The 22,126-nt window shown below is 41.2% G+C and overlaps 2 protein-coding genes and 3 non-coding genes across 6 annotated transcripts; all 5 read right to left on the reverse strand.

The window, feature by feature from the left end:
* Nucleotides 1-353: 353 nt before the first annotated feature.
* On the reverse strand, nucleotides 354-439 carry trnai-uau (transfer RNA isoleucine (anticodon UAU)). The gene is given in 2 exon segments: nucleotides 354-389; nucleotides 402-439. It is a non-coding gene; the product is annotated as a tRNA-Ile (tRNA).
* Nucleotides 440-724: 285 nt separating this feature from the next.
* On the reverse strand, nucleotides 725-818 carry trnai-uau (transfer RNA isoleucine (anticodon UAU)). Its single transcript has 2 exons — nucleotides 781-818; nucleotides 725-760 (listed from the first exon to the last, which is right to left on the reverse strand). It is a non-coding gene; the product is annotated as a tRNA-Ile (tRNA).
* Nucleotides 819-1,283: 465 nt separating this feature from the next.
* Nucleotides 1,284-6,101, reverse strand: LOC115399460 (myelin and lymphocyte protein). 2 transcript variants are annotated; one of them, XM_030106852.1, is made up of 5 exons: nucleotides 5,704-6,101; nucleotides 2,545-2,712; nucleotides 2,326-2,451; nucleotides 2,145-2,236; nucleotides 1,284-1,513 (listed from the first exon to the last, which is right to left on the reverse strand). In XM_030106852.1, the coding sequence occupies exons 1-4, from the start codon at nucleotides 5,794-5,796 to the stop codon at nucleotides 2,162-2,164; spliced, it is 462 nt and encodes a 153-aa protein (XP_029962712.1). In that variant the 5' UTR covers nucleotides 5,797-6,101; the 3' UTR covers nucleotides 1,284-1,513; nucleotides 2,145-2,161. The 2 variants fall into 2 exon arrangements, with proteins under 2 accessions (XP_029962712.1, XP_029962711.1); XM_030106851.1 differs by having other exon boundaries at nucleotides 1,284-2,236; nucleotides 5,704-6,098.
* Nucleotides 3,382-3,475, reverse strand: trnai-uau (transfer RNA isoleucine (anticodon UAU)). Its single transcript has 2 exons — nucleotides 3,438-3,475; nucleotides 3,382-3,417 (listed from the first exon to the last, which is right to left on the reverse strand). It is a non-coding gene; the product is annotated as a tRNA-Ile (tRNA).
* Nucleotides 6,102-8,570: 2,469 nt separating the features above from the next.
* Nucleotides 8,571-13,753, reverse strand: LOC115399869 (myelin and lymphocyte protein-like). The gene is made up of 4 exons (XM_030107518.1): nucleotides 13,568-13,753; nucleotides 9,149-9,313; nucleotides 8,926-9,063; nucleotides 8,571-8,783 (listed from the first exon to the last, which is right to left on the reverse strand). The coding sequence occupies exons 1-4, from the start codon at nucleotides 13,652-13,654 to the stop codon at nucleotides 8,709-8,711; spliced, it is 465 nt and encodes a 154-aa protein (XP_029963378.1). The 5' UTR covers nucleotides 13,655-13,753; the 3' UTR covers nucleotides 8,571-8,708.
* Nucleotides 13,754-22,126: the final 8,373 nt, after the last annotated feature.

The raw sequence follows: 22,126 nt of genomic DNA on the forward strand, positions 1-22,126 counted from the left end.
TCCTGTTCTGTTCTACACTGTCCTATTAGAGAACTGTTGGCCAACTGGAGTTCAAAGTGCAATTTAAAAAAAAAAAGTGCACTGCAGAGAAGAAATTACTGAAGAAAAGAGCCAGTTTTCACTTAGTGACTGTTAAGAATACACACACTGGCCATAACATTAAGAACACCTGTTGAACTACGCCTTCAGCATTTAATTGATGAGCATAGTTGAGGATGATCTGCTCACCTCAGCCTGTCAGTACGATGACTGTATGGACCGAAGTGACTGAAGACCAGAGCTGGTCAGCTTTCCCCTGACGTGGACAGCTAGTATTGCTGTGATCATAACTGTAACCTAAACTATTTGAGAAATGCTCCAAGTGAGTTTCGAACTCACAACCTCAGCATAGCATACTGTCTTATAAGTACTGCGCGCTGACCGATTGCGCCACTGGAGCCTGTGGGTAGTCAGGAGCTGTTTCCTGCTTCAACCTAATGCCACCCAGGATGTCATCCAGTTATTTATCATCCTCGTGTGGTTAAAGCCACACAGAAGCTTGATGGCACTAGATGAGATCTGAGTATGATGTTTGAAGTTCTGTGAATTCTGGCTACGTCTGGTTGTCTACATGTTGTACAGGAGGATCGTTCCTCCTGCCTTGCATAGATGCTGCTCATGGCCTGTTTTTCTCTGGTGACTTTCTTTCCAATGAAGGAGAACTGATGGCAGTTCTCTAAAGGAATGCTCCAGGTGAGGCTCGAACTCACAACCTCAGCATTGCTCTGCAGTGTACTGTTTTATAAGTACCGCACGCTGACCGATTGCGCCACTGGAGCTGCTGCAGGCCTTTTCTCCCTGAAAGCTAATTGTTTTCCTGTTCATGCACGTTGTGCTGGACACCAGGCGGTACTTCTCCTTCTGAAGACTGAAATATTTCATCGTCTCTTGTTGATAGTCATCACATAGTCCATTTTATTTGTGCAATTGTCGTCGTAATGTAACAGGTTTTTTTTTATATTGATTTCTGCCCTCATTGAATTAGAAGGCCTGTCGACCGGGATCCGCCCTCACCTGGCCCGATGTGAGCGTTCCCACAAATTCCCTCGCAGCGTGTTTTCCCTGCTTCCTCTCTTGAGCGCATTTCCACTGATTTTATCGAGGGGTAGGTGTTCAGTTTGCTCCCTGCACGGCTGGATTTGGAATAACACTGAACCAACACATCAGCCAACATCAGGCGTACTGCAGCTGTTCTGCCTCCACATTTTCAGAGGAAATAAAGACACCCAAACAAGTCGTAGATTTTTTTTAATTTTATTAATGAGGATTTTAAAAAAAACATCAAAACTATACAAATACATCTCCAACTTAAAAATAACATGTCATGATTTTCCAGCTCAGTTTTCCTCAGTTGAAGTTCTGGAATTTCTCTTCTTGTTTCAGAATCACAAATGGGTCAGAAAATCAGTCCATGAATCAGAATCCGGTGCTACCGTTCACAAACACGAAGCTCTGCGGGATCAGAAGGTTCGACCTGTTGACGTTAAAGCAATAACTGACATGAAGAAACAAGACTTTGGAGCTGTAGCGTCTGTCAGCCAGTGGAGTTGGCGTCAGTGAGAGAAAACTGGATTTCTGAGTCATTAATGTGATTTTATATCAGTTTCTCCATGTTCAGGTGGGAAACAGCAGAGGTAATGATTTAAATGTTTGCATTAAACTTAAGCTTACAATATAAATGCATCAGGATTCTCAGAAAATCAATCAGCTAATAATATATTGCGAGAAATTAAAGAGAAATAGTGTGTGATTGAGGTTTAAGCGAAGAAGAAAAAAGCAGGACTTTTTCCTGATTGATGAGAGTTTTGATAGTTTCTTCACATTTTTCTGAAGTATAACTCATCCTCTGTTTGCTTTTAATTTGTGGCATTACTCCAGTAATCCTAAAGTCACTTCATTCACAAAGAAATATTCACAACCTCAAAACAGGGCTTAAAGTCTTAACTCTAATCGCTTTGTGTGTTTTATGACAAAATATGTGAAAGTCTGATGAGAAGTAATTGTCAGGCTTAATATAATTTCAGTTGGTGGTATTTCTACTACACACACATATGCACACACTCACTCACACACACACATACACACACATTCCTGTAGACACATACACTGTGTGTGAATCCTTTCAGAAGTGTTTCCATCGGATGGCAGACAGGATGGCGTGGATGAAGTAGAGGAGCGTGGCCAGGTACGCAAACACCTGAGATGAACACAAATGAACACAAAAGACCAGATTAATCCCGACACTGCCAGGAGAAACGCGGCGAAGGCCTCGGTGCGGATTCTCACCACAGCTGCGATGTCAATCTGGTAGATTCTGAACTCCGCTACTGCCTTGCTCAGGAAGGTGATGTACGCCAGAATCACTCCGGCACTGAGGAAGAAGAGCGCCGCCAGACTGTGGTAAGCAAAATCCTACACACACACACACACACACACACACACACACACACACAGGGTTAAAACACCACAAACACATCCTGTCAGTTCCATCAGAGCCTAACTTACGGCCGCGGCCCAGGCGGGGCTGTTCCTGTGACCCCCGGCCATGAAGATGACCATCCAGAGGAAGGTCATGACGAAGCAGAAGACCGAGACGAACATCACCCAGCCCAGCGGGTTGGTCGGGCTGATGCGGGTCGACGCCACCAGGATCCACACCAGGCCGCCGAACACCTGCAGACGCAGAGCAGGGCGGCGGTGAACCAGCAGATCGCTCAGGCTTCGTTCAAACCGCGATGCAAAATGTTCGTGATGTTTGCATCAACGTGAAAGGCACGAAACCTTTCTGGAACAACAAAAAAGCGTTTTCACCTGAAACGTCCAGAGACATTAAATTCTACATTATGACAAGTGAATAATTAAGCTTTAAACACATTGTTGATTTACAACGAGACAAATTTCAGGCATGTTTGCATTTAGAAAAATGCAACGACGGATAGAAACTACATTTAGAAGAAGGCGCGGCTTCATGAAGCACTTTCTGCTTTGTACAGATTTGCTCTGTCCTGCACAAACGGCAGAAAGTCTAAATTTTGAAGTCTAATAAGGTAATGCCGTCGTTCCTTTATTGAGGGCTTTCTGTTCTCTGAGGCTCTCAGAGGATGCGGTCTGAAGCAGTTTGCCCTTTTAATGCAGAATGGTCTGGAGTAAGGGGGGCTACTGCAAAACCCTCTGCTTACTGATGCATTATGGGAGTTTTCCCAGTGGACGAGTGAAGTGCCTCAAAGCAGATGGAGAAAAGCTCCCTAATTTGTGTTTAAGCGACAGGTATGTTTAACTGTCCTATCATCCGTTCTTCCTCTTCACTCTGCAGCTTGATGATGAACTGCCTTTCTAAATAAATGCTCCAGGTGAGGCTCGAACTCACAACCTCGGCATTGCTCTGCAGGATACTGTCTTATAAGTACCGCGCGCTGACCGATTGCGCCACTGGAGCTTAGGCAACCAAGAGTACCGATCATAAAAAGTTCACATTTCAGGAAACTTATAGATGAAGGTGAAAGTGGACTGAAAAAGAGGCAAAACTGCAGCTGATGAATTAGGGATCGTTCAAGAACAAAACGCCACATCACTGTGAATGTTGACTAAACAAACAGATGAGGGTGGTGTTTGGTTTGTCAGGTTACTGGAGGGTTTAACCACATCCGTGTCGCCTCACCTCTCTGGAATCCAGTGTTAGACTGAGTCTTACTGCACAATGATCTGTGATAAGAGCTTTTTCAGAGTTAACACAGGCACTGATATCACGATCACACCTCTTATTTACATTACATTAAGATAACGCTGACATTAAAAGACGTCTCAACCCATCGGTGCGGCAAAAACTAACAACTTAGAGCAACTACAACTTCTTTATCGCTCGACATGAGAGGCAAAAAAGGTTAATGAAGTCTACTTCCAATTAATCCTGGAAGATAAATAAAAGGACAATTAAAGAAAAGTGAAATATTTAGAAGCTGTGTGGTCAATTGATAGGATATTTTAGGTATAAATTGTGAAATATGTGTGATATTTATGTATATATGTGTGATTCATATTTTTAATGTATACATATTCTAGTGAGTCCAAAAAAGCTGTTTTTCCCTTTTCTCATTTAAAACCAATATTTTATAAAAGCTCAAATACTACACACCACATACTGTAGAGGTTAATTATGCGTGAATAATCAGAATTCTTGCGCAGGATCTTCTGAAGATTCAATGAAATGATTTATTGCATTCAGCCGACAGTCATTCAAGGATGGATAAGGACTTCATTCGAAAACAACATGTACAAATATCATGCTCCATCCTTTCATTCTACGTTTTATCACCAGTACTGCACAGAGCACATGAATCGACGGCTGAATAACTAACTAATGTTATCTCGGCTGAAATTGGAACTAAATTTTGTGGTAAAGCATTGATTTTCTGCTCTGAAGAGCATAGAAAAATGCTGCATTCCTGTGTTATTCAACACTGGATGTGATGCAGTTTATAGAAACTGTATAAACTGTATCTTCAAATAAATCTGTCTTTTTTATTACAGTTGTAGTCAGACTGTACAGTACTATGAGGAAGTTGCAGTGAGAAAGAGATTAAATGGAGTTTCGTTCAAAAACCATATTAAGGGCGTATCAGAGGACGACTCCACCTGAAATTGCTCAACTTTACAAGTGGATGATAAAAGAAAGAGTAAATATGCTCTGATGCAATGCAATAAATTACTGTTGTGGGTGCAGCCGTGCATCGGTTCAAAACCTATAAAAATGGTGACAGCTGCAAAAACATCCCATTTGCATGGCTGACTGAAGGTAACCCACCGTGGTTAAATCTAAATATACGATACAAAAGACTAAATCGTCGCGTCAGCTGTCGTATGAAGACTTTCTGTCTTTTGTTTGAAGAAGAAGAGTTGACCGCATTCTTTCTTGGACACAATATGAATGAAATATGAGCAGAGAGAAGATGTGGGTCGTCCTCCCTCATGAAAAACGTGCTTCATTGTCTCCTTTTATTTACCAAAATTTGGTTTTTTTACTTTCCTTCTGTTATTCTCCACAACCAATATGGTTTCATTTAGAACCTTTTTCTTTTTTTTTTTTGAATAATAAAATCAATCACTTTCATTCTTTGAATGTTCTTTTATTTTAAGACTCAGAATTTAGGCCAAAGATGGCCGCTTTGGTCACTGTGAATGTTGCAGAAACTTCATCCTTTACCATCTAAACTGTAACTGAATTCATTAACCACAATAATGTAGGACAATTAAGGCTCCAAAGTCATCTTTTTTGAAAAGACGACTAACTGTATAACTATGATTTTGTCCAACGTCAGTGCTTTTAATATTTCCCAGCTCTTGATTGAAGTGATTTTGCAGAGATATCTCATTAAAAAGTGCTTTAATTGACCACTGTGTGCAGTCAGTGGCTGATTTTACTGGACCGCCTGACGTCTGTGGGCCATCAGTCTGCAATAAACGCTTTCAGTAGTTGCCTTATTAATGCTGTGCCTGTCTCAAAGGTTTTTTTCAAATTTTGAGAAAAAAATGATGACTTGAATTGAATCCTGATACGTATATCAAAAACCTCTCGATAACATTGTAATATAGTCATATTTGCAGGTTCAACTTAAGAGTGAGGAAAAGCATGTGAAAGGACCCCGATGACAGAGTGTCTTTTCTCACCAGCTCCGGCAGGTAGAATATGTCCGGGGCGGTGGTGCAGATCCCCAGGCCGCTGGGCAGGCTCCCCATCGACTGTGCGCTGGTTGCAGCCATCACTGCCTCTTCCTTCTCCCGGGAGCCGAGTCAACAGCGAGCCGCCCGGCCTCCTCTCCAGACTAACGGAGCCGCCACAGGCGCGCCCGACCCTTATAGGGCAGCCAAGTCTGTAGACAAACCCGTTCTGCTATTGTGGCTCCAGAGATCCCTTCCCACAACAGCCCCGGTGCGCCGGTGCAGCCCAGACACACCCTCCGTGTCTCAGTGCTGGCAGCCGCAGGCCGGGCCTTTAATGTGAGCTGCTGACCTGTGACACCGTGACAGGAATCCCGTGGCCCCGGGCTGCGGCCGACGTCGCCTCATTGTCGCTGCCGAGCAGAGAAACAGCTCGCTGGGTTTTCAGGTTACGCTAACATGAAGAGCCTGGCTCTGTGTGCGCACGGCGCCTGCAGCCTCTGTTTGTATTGCACACAGGAACTCGGGCAGGAGTTTCTGTTCAAAATAGAGACGGGGGCGATGATCGTCGAGTCTCTACCCGGGAGTGGAGGTGATGAATGTTGTCTCCTCAACAACTGATCAATAATTTATGTGCACTAAATTGCTGTCCTCTCTTTGTCTGGGTGTGTGTTCCTTCACACAGTTTGAAAACATAATTCTGAGGCTACAGTTGCCATATCGTCACTCTAGCTCCAATTCAGACTTTTTTTTTCTTTTTTTTTTGGTTTTTAAGCTTGTATTTTTGCATTTCTACTTGATCTCTGTGGCTTTTATTAACTTCCAGCTGCTTCAGGAAGCAACACAAATAATGATGCATTTGAAAGTGTCTGGGAAATGGGAAATGTGCAGAATCCTGCTGGGCAAAATGTATCTGATCGAAATGGGAGCTTCCCACCGAGGAAAGTAGCAGGTTTTAGGATCATGAAAGTCAGGGAATGTAGTAATGTACACTACATTACATCACTTCTGCAGATATGAACAAACTGCTGATGATGTAAAGTCTGATTGTTGTCATGATGTGTGTTTTCTGCCTTGTCTGTTTTTTGTGTTATTTTGGAGTTGTCTTTTAAGGCTCCTTGACCTCCCCTCCAGGCATCTGATTGCTGTTTCCTGTCCTGATGTCTTCCAGCTGTGCTGCCTGTCAGTGTGTGACTGTCTTCACCTGGTGGCTGCAGTGTAAGTAGAGCTTCTGTTGTGTGTGTGTCTCGTTTGATAGTTCATCTGTGGTCCAGTGTTCCTGTCTTCCTGTGTTCTCGAGTTCTGGCCTTTCCACTGAACAGTGTTTAAAGTTTGAAGTCCAGGGTGATTTGGCTGAGGTGTGTTTTCCACTCGAGTGTCTAGACTGTAGATGTTCCTCCTTAAAGGTGTAATACAACATTTTGATTTCCGGGTGGATCACCTAAATAATTGGTGGGTCTGTTTGTCAATCATTCTGACGAGCTGCTTTCGTAAGGCGGTTCTCCGTGCTTGCACCCAATCAGCTTCTCCCTTTTGCGCATGCGCATTCAGAGTGTTTATGTAGCCGGTGAGCTTACTGAGCTCGTACTTACCGATGGCGAGTCTGACATAATGAAACTGTAGCTGTTTCGGAAAAAAAAGCTTTATTTATGAGCGAGGTGGATCGCAGAAACTGTACAGAGCCGTGCACGCCGGAGAAGAGGAGATCGCGCTCGTACACTTCCGCGTTTTCTGGGAGAAGCAGGAGAGCCGGGCGGATGGTCTGGCGCATGCGCGTTGTTCAAAAAGTGAGTAACAGACGTGGGGCTTCGTCTTTTCGAGAAAATGTTGTATTCCACCTTTAACTGTTTCATTCTTCTGACATGAAGTTTGCTCTGTTGTCAAAAATCACCATTTCCTCGTCACAAGAAAAGAGAAGACATGTTCGAATCTCCAGTTGCTTTATTTCACATCATAGACTCAAAAAGTTATCTGTAAAGTGAAATCATCTCAGTATTTACATTATAAAGTTCATCCGTAACTAAAAATGCAGAAAAAAAACAAAAAGGCAAAACTTTTGTGCTGTAGCAGTTTAGGGAAGGAAATTATTTATAACCAATAATTTATTAAAAATTCCTGAAACTTGAATGACAAAAAAAAAAAATACTTTATGGATGATTCTTTCAGGATTTATACAAAAATGTAAATAAAAGTCTTCCCCCGTCAGACACTAAAACTAAAATGTTGTTTTTGCGTGAAATGAGCTGAAGCCTCCACACGATCATCAGACGAGCTTCAAGCTTTGCCCGCTGAAGAGGACACTGGCCTGTGTGTGGCGCCCGAACGGAAATGTGCTTTTGACATCCCTGAATTACAGGAAATGCAGGAAGCAATAAACTTCATACATACTCTAACCAACCGGAGTCAATCTCTACCAGCAATAAACACAAATGTGTGAATATATCGACAATTTCAAGTGATAGTGCTTTAATTCGCATCAAAAAAATGTATTTTGACTCACTGTTGTGGTTAAAAAGTAAAATTTAAAATGTAATCAGATTTTCATGCAGAACTATCTGAAGTGTTTCGCCGCTGAGATTGAGACAAACACACAGCTTCAGCCTCCAGTTTACCTGAAGAGCTTCAGGGTAAACATGCAAACAGACGGGATTCAATCAGGACACATGATGGAAGGACTGAAAACTCTGCTGAAATTAACCTTTTTTGTGAAAGATTATAAAACATTTAATTAGATCAGTGAATTAGCAGTTTACTCTCAACCATCTTCATCAGAATTCATCTTTTTTTTTCTAAAAAACATGATAATTTTTAATTCAGTTTTACCATGGATAACCTTTAATATTGTGGTCTTTCAAACTCATTTATTCATTTTTTTGTATCAAGATTCTTCAATTTGAAACAGTGAGTTACTTCTAGTGGCGTGAAAATAACAATAATTAAAAAAAAAAGGTGAATAAAATTATTTCAGGTCGTCTGGTTTTTGGTTCAGTTTTGGTGGCGCCTCAGTGTTTCTTTTACGACCTTTTCCATCGGATGGCAGAGAAAATGGCGTGCAGGAAGTACAGGAGAGTGGCCACGTAGGACATGACCTGCGAGCAGGAAGGAAAGACGGATTACTGTCACGCTACCAAAAGGCAGTGCAAAAACACCACAAAAAGAGCATTTTAAATAAAACATTTAGCATTTTAAAACTCCAAATAGGTATTTGTGTGTGTGTGTGTTTTCATGTACCACTGCAGCGATGTCCAGCCGGTAAATCTTGAGCCCTTCAGCCGTTACAGCCAGAGAGCTCAGTACGATGGTGACGTAGGCCAGATCCACGGCTGCACTGAGGTAGAAAACCACCGCCACGAAATGATACACCGTGTCCTGAGGAGGGAGACACGGAGGGGTTCACATGATGAAGAGGCTCATTGCTGACCGTGCGGATCAGGGAGCAGCAGATGTGACGGACCAGAATGGGCCAGACGCTGCTCTGATTGGCCCCACAGAGGAAGATGAAGAACCAGAGTGTGGTGAAGACGAAGCAGAAGACGGACACGAACATCACCCAGCCCAGAGGGTTGTCCGGCACGACGCGGGTGGAGGCCACCAGGATCCAGACCAAACCCCCAAACACCTGAGGGCCAGAAGAGAAGGACCGTGGGTACGGAATTCACTGTGTTCTATGTTATGAACATCTGTTTCTTCTGTGATTCGAAAAAAAAGGAAGATTTTTAAATCCTGAAGCTCATTTTCTGCTCATGGTTTTTATTAAAGTTTTTTTTTTCTCCAGGTCAAACTCAATTCGATGCTTCAGCAGCTCAGAGCCAGGGTCACCAGGATATCAGTTGGACTTTTTTTCAAAGTGAAAACTGGAATTTCTGCTTCTCGTGCCCCTTCATCCAAACCCTGGCAGGGTGTGTCCCTCAGCCAATCAGCATCAAGCTTCAGCTATCAGGCGTTTTATCAGGGAGCAGCTTCGACTGGCTGCTCTTGTTGAGGAAAGTTCAAAAAATAAAACTCCTCTGCTTCTTGAATGAAAGATGGAGACAGAGTCTTTTACTCTGATTACTCACATTTGCTTGCTCACGATTATTTCTTCTTTTCTTCATCTGATTTCTTTCAGCATAAGTTGAAATAAATCAGTTTGTCTAAGTCAAACCCTTGTTTTTTTACACTCCAGTGGTTATATGTGAAGAAGGAGATGTTGGACATTGTGAAGCCAGGATTTAATCAGCTGAGCAAACAGAAAGTTCAATGTGAGGACAGTTTATTCATACCATAGATCCTGTGGTTATGGTTAATTTTTCTTTTGAGGAGGAGTTACAGACTAAGGTATAAAAATGTGCCACGCCCTAAATTCAACAATATGCCTGCAAATATTTCTCGAGTCTAATGTCCAGTTACTGTGAAGAATGTGGACCCCGGCCGTCCCTTTGAATCCAGACTCTTTTGCTATCTTGATCTAAGTTCAACATTTTGTGCATGTTTGAACTTTTTTTTCCAAGAAAGATGACTGAAATTATTAAACATGATTAAAACTACAACAAAAGATCAAACAGATGTAGAAGAGAGATGAAGAACACTAAAGAAAAAACAGCTGAAAAAAATTTGAGCTTGAAATGTTTCAATCCAAAAAAGAAAACTTGGGACAGAACACAGATTCAATTCCAGAAACCTGAAATGTGTGAACCACTTGATTTATTCATCTTTTTTAGCAGGATGAGGGAACAAAACATCACATATTAATGATGAATAATATGGATTAAAAGTGATTTGATCTTTTGTTGTGGCCACAGTGGAGCAGTCACTGTGTCTCTGGCTCCAGATACCAGCCAACACGTGGAGTTTGCATGTTCTCCCTGTTTGTGTATAAAGGTTTCCTCCAGGTTCTCTGATTCTCTTTCACAGCCCAAAAACATGAACGTGAGGTTAAATGATGGCGCTCAGTGCGAGTGTGAATGTGAGTGTGTGTGCCTGCCTGTCTGTGTGTGTGTGTGTGTGTCTGTCCTGTGATGGCGACCTGTCCCAGGTGTGTCCTGCATTCGTCCATTTTAGAAAAACAGCTTTTATAAAACTTTGATATTGCACCTAGTTTTCATCTGAAACGTTGTTGTGTCAACAGGGTCAGAGTGTTTTCTTTATAGAATAGATTCAGGGTTGCCAGATCTGACTAACAGTTTCCAGCATAAACAACATGGAACCACGCACAGAATTCGTCCAAACATTCGCCGACGGACACACTCCCTCACAACATCAGAACGGATTTTTTTTTTTTTAATGCATCTTAAATAGCTTTCTTTGCTTGATTAACTTCAAACTGATATTTACAAAGAGATAATTCTTTGTAAACTTGTGAGCCCTCAATGGATAAATAACGGCAGAGAAGTCTCCAGTTTGTTTATCAGTTGTTTATTTAACATGGCATGTCTCTTATCTAAAGTTCTCTTTACTATCTTCTTTTCAAATATTCAGAACAGTTTGACATGTATCATCTTTTCTCCTCTCGTTGTGAAGTCGATGTAATGACAGAATTTCCTCATGTGAGATGATTAAAGTCTCACCTCTTAACTCTTAATTATTCCTCCTGTTGCTGCTCATCCTTGACAAACTGTTATGCTTTATGTATTCAGATATATTTCCATCAGAACCAGCCTTTCATTCTACAGTCAGTTAAACTACAGTAAATCACGTCGGATCAATCAGGCTCTTGATGGACACTCACTCCACTCACAGCATGTTATCATCCAGCTGTTAAATGGTTCGGTGATCTTTCACAGCAGCAGCATCGATATCTCAGCTCATGTCTCAGTGTCGTGTTTTTTCCACTACTCTTAAAAAATGGATGATTTATTTGGAATTTTTCAAGTCATTTCATGGACTTTATTGAAGCACTTTTTTTGGGGCTGGTTTTGGCCCAGGGGCCTTATGTTTGGCACCTCTGAGCTAACATGTAACCATATTCCCCCCAGTAAGGAGTCATAATGTTATGGCTGATCATTGAAAATTAAAGGATTCCCATCTGGGGTTAATATAGTATTTCTATTCTCGACTCTGTTGTATTGCTGTATATGGATCGGTCTATTTTCAAACACTATGAATTCCATTTAGAACAGTTTTATTACTCAGCCTGTGCTGATGTAACCTGATAACTCTGAAATCTGCCAACCTGTGCAGCTTCAGGATGGAGGAGTGTGAACGTCAGCTGCTGCTGATCCCTTCACTGTGTCCGAACACTGTCTCCCTCCTCGAGGTCTCTGTGCGATGCCATTAAAGTATCAAAAAGAGAAACTGCACCAAACCGCTGCCAAAGCCCTTATTTTTTCAGCCCATGTAGTAAATGTCCAATCCTCGGACGCAGATTATGTTACGAAGCGGTGTGAGAACCGGTGAGTGAACCACGTGAGTGGACGGTTGGTTTAGATTTACATCTCGCTCTGCATGACAGGGATGGAAAACCAGCTGCTCCACAGATTTAATCTTTATAACCAAGTTCATTTGGGTATTTACAGCTTCTACTCCCAGTGTATCTCTAATAATAACATTGTTCACAATAAGATCATAAAAACCAATGATTTTTGACAAAGCCTTTAAAATCCTAAACACGGTGCTTGATCTTCATTCGAAAGCTCCTCCTCCTGTGTGCTGAATGCTCTGCGTCAGCTCTAAAAGTGCACTTTCATGAAATCCTGCTGGGCAGGTCTCCGCTGTGACCTTCAGTGTCTGCACTGTTTGCAAAACTTCTTTAATCTGTGTGGAGAAACTGTTGCATCGCTAAAAATGTTCACACTGCCTCACAGCAGCAGCGTAAGTGAACGTTCTGGATGAGATCGTTTTCATGTGAAGGACTTTACCGGACTAAATCCATCCAAAAATCCATTTAACATTGAAAAACTCTCAGCTGTCACTGCACAGGCACTGTCTTCCACCATACGTTGCATTGTGATTGAGTTTTGAATTTCTTCATAAATGAATCACTTTACTGGGAGAAAATGCCATCGCAAGCATGGGGTTCGTTTCATTGCATTTCCTGAGCATTTAATTCAAAATCAAGTTATCAGTTTAAAACTTAACATTCCTCATTGTTGTCATATCCACCATTTTCCAAAATGTTCTCGCCAGAAGGTTTGATAAAGGAAAAAAACATGAAGAATTGCTTCCTAAAGGATGTATGATCAGTTCAGTGTGATTACTTCAGATCATTACATTGCAAGATTTTATTTCTAAACTATGGGAGTAAATTTGTAAATCCATTGTTCTTTCATTTCATTTAATGAGTAATGCGGTGTAGGAGTAGTTTCTGTGTGTGTATTCTGCTGCTGAAACTGGTCCCTGTTTTGTTGTTGCCATGGTTACAAGAGACCAATCCCAACATGACCCCCATGGGTTGCCAAGTTTTGTTTGTTTTTCGGTGGGGGTTAGTGGAAAATCTTGCAGATATTTGCCAACAAGCAGAGATTTAAGCAAGAAAAGAGCAACAGAGGAGAAGATAAGAGATGTTTGAGTTGCGGGTGCCTCGGCCTATCAGCCCATCAGATCTCCACACTCGGTTGGTTATCGGTTTGTTGGCACCGCTGATCAAACGCCGGCTCCCGCTGACCCGACGAGACAACGAAACAGACTGCTATCTGGACCGCGGCCCACCCGAGTGGAGCGTTGATGAGGAGGCCGATAGCGAACAATGGAAGCGAGATCACTGACTCAGTGATGCTGAGTGAAGAAGGGAGGATCCAGAATAATGTGTGAGAAGGAGACGTGCTGATAAAAGGGGGAATAAGATATTCTGGGTCAGCAGAGCAAAGATGGGAGGACAATGCAAGGAAAACAAGGGAAGATCCAAAAATGGGGGAAGAACCTCCTAAAAATGTCAATAAAGAACGAGGAAACTCACAAATTCAGGGATGAAGAAGACGTCGGGAACGGTCAAGAAGATCCTGCCGCCCGAAGGCAGAATGTCCCCTGAAGTGGTGGAAGCCATAGTCCAAACTCAGTGTATGTGTGTATGTGTGTGTGAGTGTGTGTGTGTGTGTGTATGTGTGTGCGCGCGACTTGTTGTGAAATGAGATGTGTAAGCTGTCCTAATCTGCCTTTTAAAGGTCGCCGTTCTCTCCTCCCCGGCCGCTCCGCTGCACCTCCCCATCCATCCCTCCAGCCCAAACGACCAGTCCGACGGGTGCTGCCGGGCTTTGTTTGTGCAGCGGGAGCATGTCTCAGGTCTCACAGGGCCGCGCGCATGCACGTGCATTTTATATGTGTTTACGGTGTTTGAGCCTCTATAAAAACCAAAGACTGGTTTACATACAAACAAAGCAGTGACGCAGCGTGCCTGTGGGAAATGCCGGAGTGAGATGAACATTTAAATATAATAATTCAGTTTTAGCCAAAGAATATATAACAAGTATAACAAAAGACTGTCTGCTTAGTAGACTGGCATCAATCATTTCCATTAATGTTTATTTCTCATATTTCATGTGCATCTTAACTAAATATTGCATGTGTCGCTCAGTTTTCAGAAAGGCCAGGAGTAATTTTTAAACACAGACACACTGAACAGACTCGGCTGCATCTGCAAGCAGAAGAGTTTTTAGTCAGAACTTTTTGCTCCAACATTTTAATTTCTCAGATATGCAGGATGTAAAAGCCGAGGAACTCGTCAAAAAAACATCTGACGTACTAAGATCTGGAAAAACAGTCAAGATAAACATTGCTCTGGCTCAATTTCTTGAGTCTGACTTAATTTTTCTGTCTCATATCCCACATTTTATTCCTTTTTTTAACTAAGTTGTTTTTATTTTTGCAATCTCAATACTTCACAACAGAGTTAAATGTCAGTTTCACGTCCATTTATTTCCAATAACCTGAAAATCCGAACATTTCCCACAATCTCTGAAGCGAACGAGTTATCTGTGACAGAGTCCTGGTTGGCTGCTTTCGTTGGTTTGTAGGAGGAAGCTGGAGTTTGGATCTTATTTTCATACATGGAAAGAACATGTAAAGGGACAGGCCGCAAGTGTGATGTCAAACCGGGGAATTCTCACTGTGAGGGGACAGCGGAACCCACTGCACCGCTGTTGTGGGTGTGTTTTAGTTCCGGTTCCACATGCAGAACAATTTTATCTTGATAGCCATAATAACTTTCAAATTCAAACTTGTTCTTTGACGTGGAACGGAGTACAGTGAAAATGTCAACATTTCATTCGTCAGTGATTCACTATCTTTAGAGGAATCGTTTGCAACAATTAAGAAGTTTCAGATAAAATTCTTTACTCCAGAATATCCCATGTTTGTCTTCATGCTAGTGGAGGAACCTGCAAAATTGTCATAAGATCAAAATGTTTTAAAGCACTCCAGTGATGGCGTGACTTCCACCAGTCCGGTGGTTGCGTTTGAAATGAGCGTAGGAAGGTCTGTTCAGGCAAATGTTGAGAGCGCATAGGCGTGAACATGTAAAACAAAAAACACAAAAAGAGGGCATTCAGACTGCAGGAGGACAAGATGGAGAAGAACAAACAAGGTGAAGTGGTTGGGAATGAAACGAGAGAGCGAACGCAGAGCAAACACAGGAGGAGAGTAGCAGTGAGTGGCGGAGACTTTATTCATCACATGTGATATTGTAGTTTTCCACCTGGCAACATGAAAGGAGTCATCCAGCCAACAAGAGACCGAAGTTCTGACATTTCCCAGCATGCAACTGTCTGTATGCTACAATGAATGAAACCATAATGTTTTATTAGCTGGCTTTAAAAGTGCTGCAAAGGACATTTTATTCAGTCGATTAGTGGCTCAGCTGAAGGGAAACCTTAAAAAAAACAACATTTTGTCTTAAATCAGTCATGATTGATGTCAGAAGTATTTACTGTGATTGTGCTGTGGTTGCTGAGGGTCGAGCTGCCAAACACATCATGACGGTCGGTATCCAGGCTGAGGGATTAAAACTCTGCACAATATACAAAACCTATTGTGAGAGAGAGAGAGGAGCTCTCGGCCTGTTTTCATCCCAACTGACTGGACATGCTCTGTTGCCACAAAATAAATAACAAATCACACTCACAGTCATTTTCGTTGTGGCTGCGATACAGGTGATGAGTTTTATGAATGAATGTTTGTAGCCCGAATCAGTCATGATGTGAAGAGGTGAGTGTTTAAAACTGCTCTGTGAAACTGCACAAGCTGACGTTTAAGAGATGTGGTCAGGTGCATATAACTTATTACTGAATTGTCTCTTCGATCAGATAAGGTAGGAAAGCCTATAAGAGGGTTTATTATAAAGGCTTTATTATGAATCTGTGGCGTTTTTCTTCAAATTGGACAGCAAGGCACACATGAGGTCAAGTTGGAAAAATTCACAATAAAAATGCAAAATTCAGATTAGCATTTAATATTTCAGCTAAACTGAATTTCAGCTAAGTGAAAGAGGGTAAAATATGAGTGATATGAGTGTGGTCAGATTTTGAGAGAGAGAGAGAGAGAGAGAGAGAGAGAGAGAGAGAGAGAGAGAGAGAGAGAGAGAGAGAGAGAGAGAGAGAGAATAATATATGTGTAACACTTACAATGAAGTAGCTGTAATAGTAAAACTCAAACTGATATAGGCCTATTCATCTCTGATATCAAGACAATTGACAAAAAAAAGCTTAAAATGTAAGTTGTAACTAACTGTTCTGCTATCCAGCGTCTGAGGTTATCTGTCACTGCTCTTTATAAAGTCATGACAGGCTGTAAATTCACATTTTGAAAAAACAGTATAGAAATGAAGGTAAACAAAGTGACTTTAGACTCTGATTTATTCAAATCTCATATTTATGTGATTTTCATTTCTGAAGGATGAATATTTCCCCTCTGATGGATTTAGCTAACTCACTAAATTTCACTGCGAAATCACTTGTTTTCCTTTGAAGGAGTGCTGCTGCCATAGAGCCACATCCTTTGTTCTGTCCTCACGATAACGTCCATATTCAGAAGTATCAGTGTGTTTGATCTGAGCAGTGATTCACTGCGGGAGCAGTTTTCAGTTTTCACGCTGTCCAAAAGGGTTTTTGTGAGCAAGTGAGGGAGAAACTCTTTGTTGTTGGGATGTGGACACACCCTGAGTCAACCTGTTGGACTCTGGGAGGTCAGTCGAGTGTGTTTGGAGACCATTCCCCAGTGGGACAAAGGTCAGGGTTCGACCGGCGGGTGGAAACGCAGTGAGGGTCGCTCTGTGGTGACGGGATCCAGTCGAACCGAGAGAGAGGGAGGCGGATCGAACTCCCCGTCGCTTCTGTGAGAACATAATGCAGGACAGTAAGGCCCTGCTGCAAAAAGTTGTGTTTATTAACCCTGTTTTTACTCTGAGACGGAGTGGTTCCCAGCACCACTGATCCCTGAAATGCAACATTTTAGTCTGTTTTCACAGAACAGGAGATCAAACTATCAATTACTCCAAGTGGTTAAAGTGATCTCAGCAGCAGAGCAAAACGAATCATTGAAAAGCGAAGTGGAACTTCCAATTTTCTGGAATTGAAAGTGAAAACCACGTTATATAACTGGAGAACTGGAGAATCAGACATCAACACCTTCTCAGTACAAGACTAAGTTACAGTGACTGAAGTATTCAGTGAATACATGAAGGACTTCACTGGTTATTTCTCCTGTAAAGGCCTGCAAATGTCATATCTGTGGTGGTTAATTACACGCTGGTGCTCATTCGGTGAAATTCAGTCTGCAAGATTCAAGTCCTGGTCTCCGAACCCTACTATGTTACATTCAAAGGATGTTTGGATGAAGAAGCACAAAATACTTCTGATCTTTTCTGGAAATTGTAGTGTTAGGATAAGAGGGACGTAGGAACCTTTGATGAGGAGAATTGTTCTGGGGGGGTGGTTTTAATAAAACACCCATTCAACTCGCATGTCTCTCACTGAGCTGAGATATTTTGATATAAACTCCACGTCGGCCAACTGAACAGAAATTTCTGGAAATATTTCTGGAAACATTTCTGGAAATATCTGCTGATAAGGGAGTAGAACCATATTCTGGAGTGTTTGGTTTTACCGCCTCGCCTTCACAGACCATCGATATTCTACAGAAGAATAAACTCTGCACTCAGTACTGAGCTAAAACATCTGAAGATTTTATGGGAAAAGGACTTCAGGCTTGTTTTTGGGAATGAGGAATGGACAAAAATAATCCCACAATGTGGAAAAATTAAGTCTTATGTTACAGTTAATTGTGGGTCGTTTCCTGTCATCTTTCTTCTGGTGTATTAATTATATTGTCCTGGTTTTTCTCTCTCTAGAAATCCTACTGGTTAGCACTGAAGAGGTATGATTGTCATGTACCAAATAAAAACAAAAATAAAAACTTGAATAATAAAAGCCACTGTCGCATCCTGGACATATTGAACCTTCAATTAAATGGATGTAAATGATATTGTTTACACTCTCGCTCCTCTCATTTGGAAACAAATTCAGCCATGATAGAAATTACAGTGTATGAATATATCATTTAGATATTATAGATATAAAATAATTCATCTTAAGGGACTTTTATGCAACTAATTTACCAGGTCTTTCTCCAAATGAGACTCCTGTGTAGTCAGCCAAGTTAGATCAAAAAGTTATTTTACTACAGCTCAGAATTTGAATTCACCAAAAACATAGCAAAACTCCAACAAAACAAAAATTATTTTTGAAAGTGGTTTGTTAATTTAAAAATCACCCGGTAAAGGTTTCAGGGTTTATCTTGTCACATCAGGAAACGGTCTTCAGAATGTCTTTAAACATTGGTCAAACACACACACAACAAAACAAGCAGCGTTAAGAGAGAGAGAGAGAGAGAGAGAGAGAGACACACCTTAGACTTAGATTAGACTTAGACTGCCTCTTCTGTTATGGATCTGGTTACACACACACACACACACACACACACACACACACACACACACACACACACACACACACGCTTAAACACTTCCATGGGAACCCTTGTCAGCTCTGTTAAAATACAATAGATATCTGTGAGTGTTCGCCACACACACACACACACACACACACACACACACACACACACACAGTGATAAAGAATGCATTGTTTTCCACATCCTGGAAGACAAGAACACCGTTTTATTCTATCGACAAAAATGTAAATAATCATTTTTCCTGATTTCTTTTCCCTCTCCTGTTGACTTGGACCTCAAGCTGCAGCACTGTGTGGCTCAACATGAGGAGCCAAACCTTTGTTTGCTCTGCTGAGTCCTTATATGCTCCAGTGGATCTGCCCTGTAACTTACAATGACCCCTGACCTCTCAGGAGGAACACAAACAATAAATAATTTACAAGCATGTCTGTACAATGACCCTGGATGTTCGTCTGGAAACTGAAGTGCAATATTTGCATATCTCTATGAAACAATGATTTAAATCAGATGGGCTGATAAATATAGACTGATGATAGTTTGAGGAAGAGAAAAACAAAATGACGGGTGGTCACAGCCACGGACAGCATCACTTTTAGAAAAAGGCTCCCAAGGTGGAATTTTTTGAAAATGCTCTGTGAAAACGGGGGAAATGTTTCTGAAAGGAAAATACAAAAACAACACGTTGTGTGAACAGGGCTGAAAGTTAAGCAGCAGAGTGGATAGACACTGATAATTAAAGAGATGTCTGGAACTGATTAATTGCATTCATCATCATCTTGAGCAGTAAGTCTTTGTGGTTTTCAGCTTAAATTTCTACTCCTGTTTTTTAACAACTTTTCTCAGACTAGAGTATAAATGAAATGCATGTAAGACAGTTTGATAATGAGCATGACTGGCAGCTTGACATTTAAGAATATACCACAAAGCATTGTGGGAACCACGGTAAAAGGTTAAATATTACTTCGAAATTTCGCTTTTTTTTTTGAGGGGGTAATGATGTATTGAAAAGAGAGATGTTTGTTTCATGGAAAAGTAAACACAATACCTCTTGATTTCCTAAGTTCCCACACTGTTTGTATTATAAAATACATCGATGGTTGAAATACATTTATGTGCATTTTTAGATTATATTCACATTAGGTTGTATATTGTTTCTTTTAACATCGCTGGGCCACATGAAGACTCATTATCAGTGTATTTTAGCTTTTATTCTGTGACAAAATCTAAAGAGAATTAAAGAAGATTGATTACTCAACCAGTTTATATTATAATAACTTCATTCATATCAACTTTGTGCATTTTTCCTTCTGCAGTGCTCAGCAGAGAAACGTGTCTTTACTCACTCACCTGAGGAGAAAATTCAACGCTTGGCTTCGTGGATCATCTTTCCTCCAACTATTTCTCTGGAAACTCCCACATTCCTTCTTTCCTCCTCCGCAAACAGTCAGAATAAGGTGTTTGTGGTTGAATACCTTCCTTCCTCTAACAAACACACTCAACATTCAGTCAATAAAAACAAGTGATGTTGATGAATCTGTGTGAGGTTGTTTGTTGAAGGACTAACAAACGTTTCTTCCACATTCTTCAGATCTTAAAGTGACGTGAAGTAACTTCTGTTTGCATCATTAATAATCAATGTAAACAAACCAAGTTATATTGTATGCAATAAATACATGTTTCAGTTTGTGGACCATGTCTGATGCAAAGTCTATTTACTGTAGTAAACCCATTAACTTTTCTCCATATATTTATGTCATAATGTGTATTAATAAAATCCTTATTGATTTTTTTTTTTGTCCTTTGTTCAGATGTTTTTCATGAATAGAATAGAATCAGTCTGATTAATCATTTCCAGAGGTAAATTGTTGAAAGTTTTCAACATCGGGCCAAGCTGTTACAAAGCATAAATGTGCAAGCATGTTGGTTTTATTCACTACACATTTACTGTTCGCCTTGAAAAACTATTAGACATACAGTGAGTAAAGAATAACTGGAATTGGTTCCAACATTATTGAAGCCCCTCTTCAATGACCTGTGACACCGTTAATATTCTGATTTTTAGAAATTAGCAGTCGATTCACAGGAAGTAGGCCTCATCCAGCCCGTAGACCAGCGGTTAGACATGTGCAATGTAGAGCAAACACTCAGAAAAGGCACATTCTTCATCTTTTTTTTTCTGTGCCACTTGAAGCATTGATCAATCCAGGGATGTCTGGCTCCAATCCACCCCAAAAAACTAAATTTCAAAGAAAAGATTTTCTAACTAATTTCTAAAGATTTGTAGAGCTCCACAGCATTCTTCAGTTTCAGTATATTTCAGTACAGTTCTCGACCGGATCGCGATGGGTGACCTTAAATTCACCCTGAGCTGCAGCCATTAAACGGCACTAGTTGGTTTAACTTCATGCCACTCGTTATTGATCAGTGATTGGTGGAACCTCTACTATCAAGTCCACCCCGGTCAAAAAAAATTTAAGACACTCGTCCAGGGCACAAAGTCAGTGTCAGAATGATTTTGTTACAACACTAATCCCACCCAGAAAAAGTCCAGACAGACACCGTACTCCATCAGGAAGCTGAAACTGAAGCTCTGGTCATCTTCATGGTCCATGGTCATGGAGAGCCACTCTGTCTGCACTATGGAGGACAGACCTGCAACTGGTGGTCTCAATCCAAGGACACCAGATCGAGATCCCCTGCTGCTCCCTGGAAGGAGATCCGGACTCTTAAACACTCCAATAAATACAGAAAAATACAGTTCTGTCAGTAGTGTTGGGCCAGCCACTGAAAAATAAAACTGGAATACAGTCACTTCTTCAAAACATACAGCAGCAATTTTGGAAAAAAAAGTAAGTAAAAAGTAAAAAGTCTCCTGAGTTCCATTTAATGAAGTGGTAACATATTAAGCTGTCAGCACTGTGTGCAACAGGCAATATCAATTTAGAAATAGAAAGTAGTTACTGTAGTCAAGCCTCATATCCACTCTGATATCCTTCTTCTTTGCATATTTATGCATTTTTATTTGTCAACTCCACTTTTTTTTATGACAGATTAGATTCTGTGATTCAAAACAATCTTTGAGTTTTTATTCTCTCGCTGCCGTGGGATATTTGAGCTGCCTTGATGTTGTGCCAGTTTCTTCCACTCCAAATAAAACTGTCCGGGCCGCCGGCAGTCGCCACAGCAACAGCAACACGGGAATGTGGAAATACAGGATGTGCAATATGATCGACCTGCTAACCGGGCGCCACAGAGAGCGACTGCGGGCAGGAGTGTATGTTCACACTCCACAAGCACCACTTCAACGTTCTCACAGAGATGGAAACGGTGTTTTGGAAGGTTTGATGCTTAGACAGAGGGATGAAATGAGAGCTGGGTTTAGCATGGAGGTCATGCTGGATGGGTGTGGTCCAGTCAGGTGTCGGCTTTTTAAGGAAAATTGATGGGTATTTTTGAAACGTACTTATTCTCTTTCTTGCTGAGAATAAATTTTATCGTCACTTAACAAATCCCACAGCTGTATAACTATTATTCTCAGAAATCAGATCAAGAGTC

This window comes from Salarias fasciatus, chromosome 13 (genome assembly GCF_902148845.1).
Source record: "Salarias fasciatus chromosome 13, fSalaFa1.1, whole genome shotgun sequence".
Lineage (NCBI taxonomy): Eukaryota > Metazoa > Chordata > Actinopteri > Blenniiformes > Blenniidae > Salarias > Salarias fasciatus.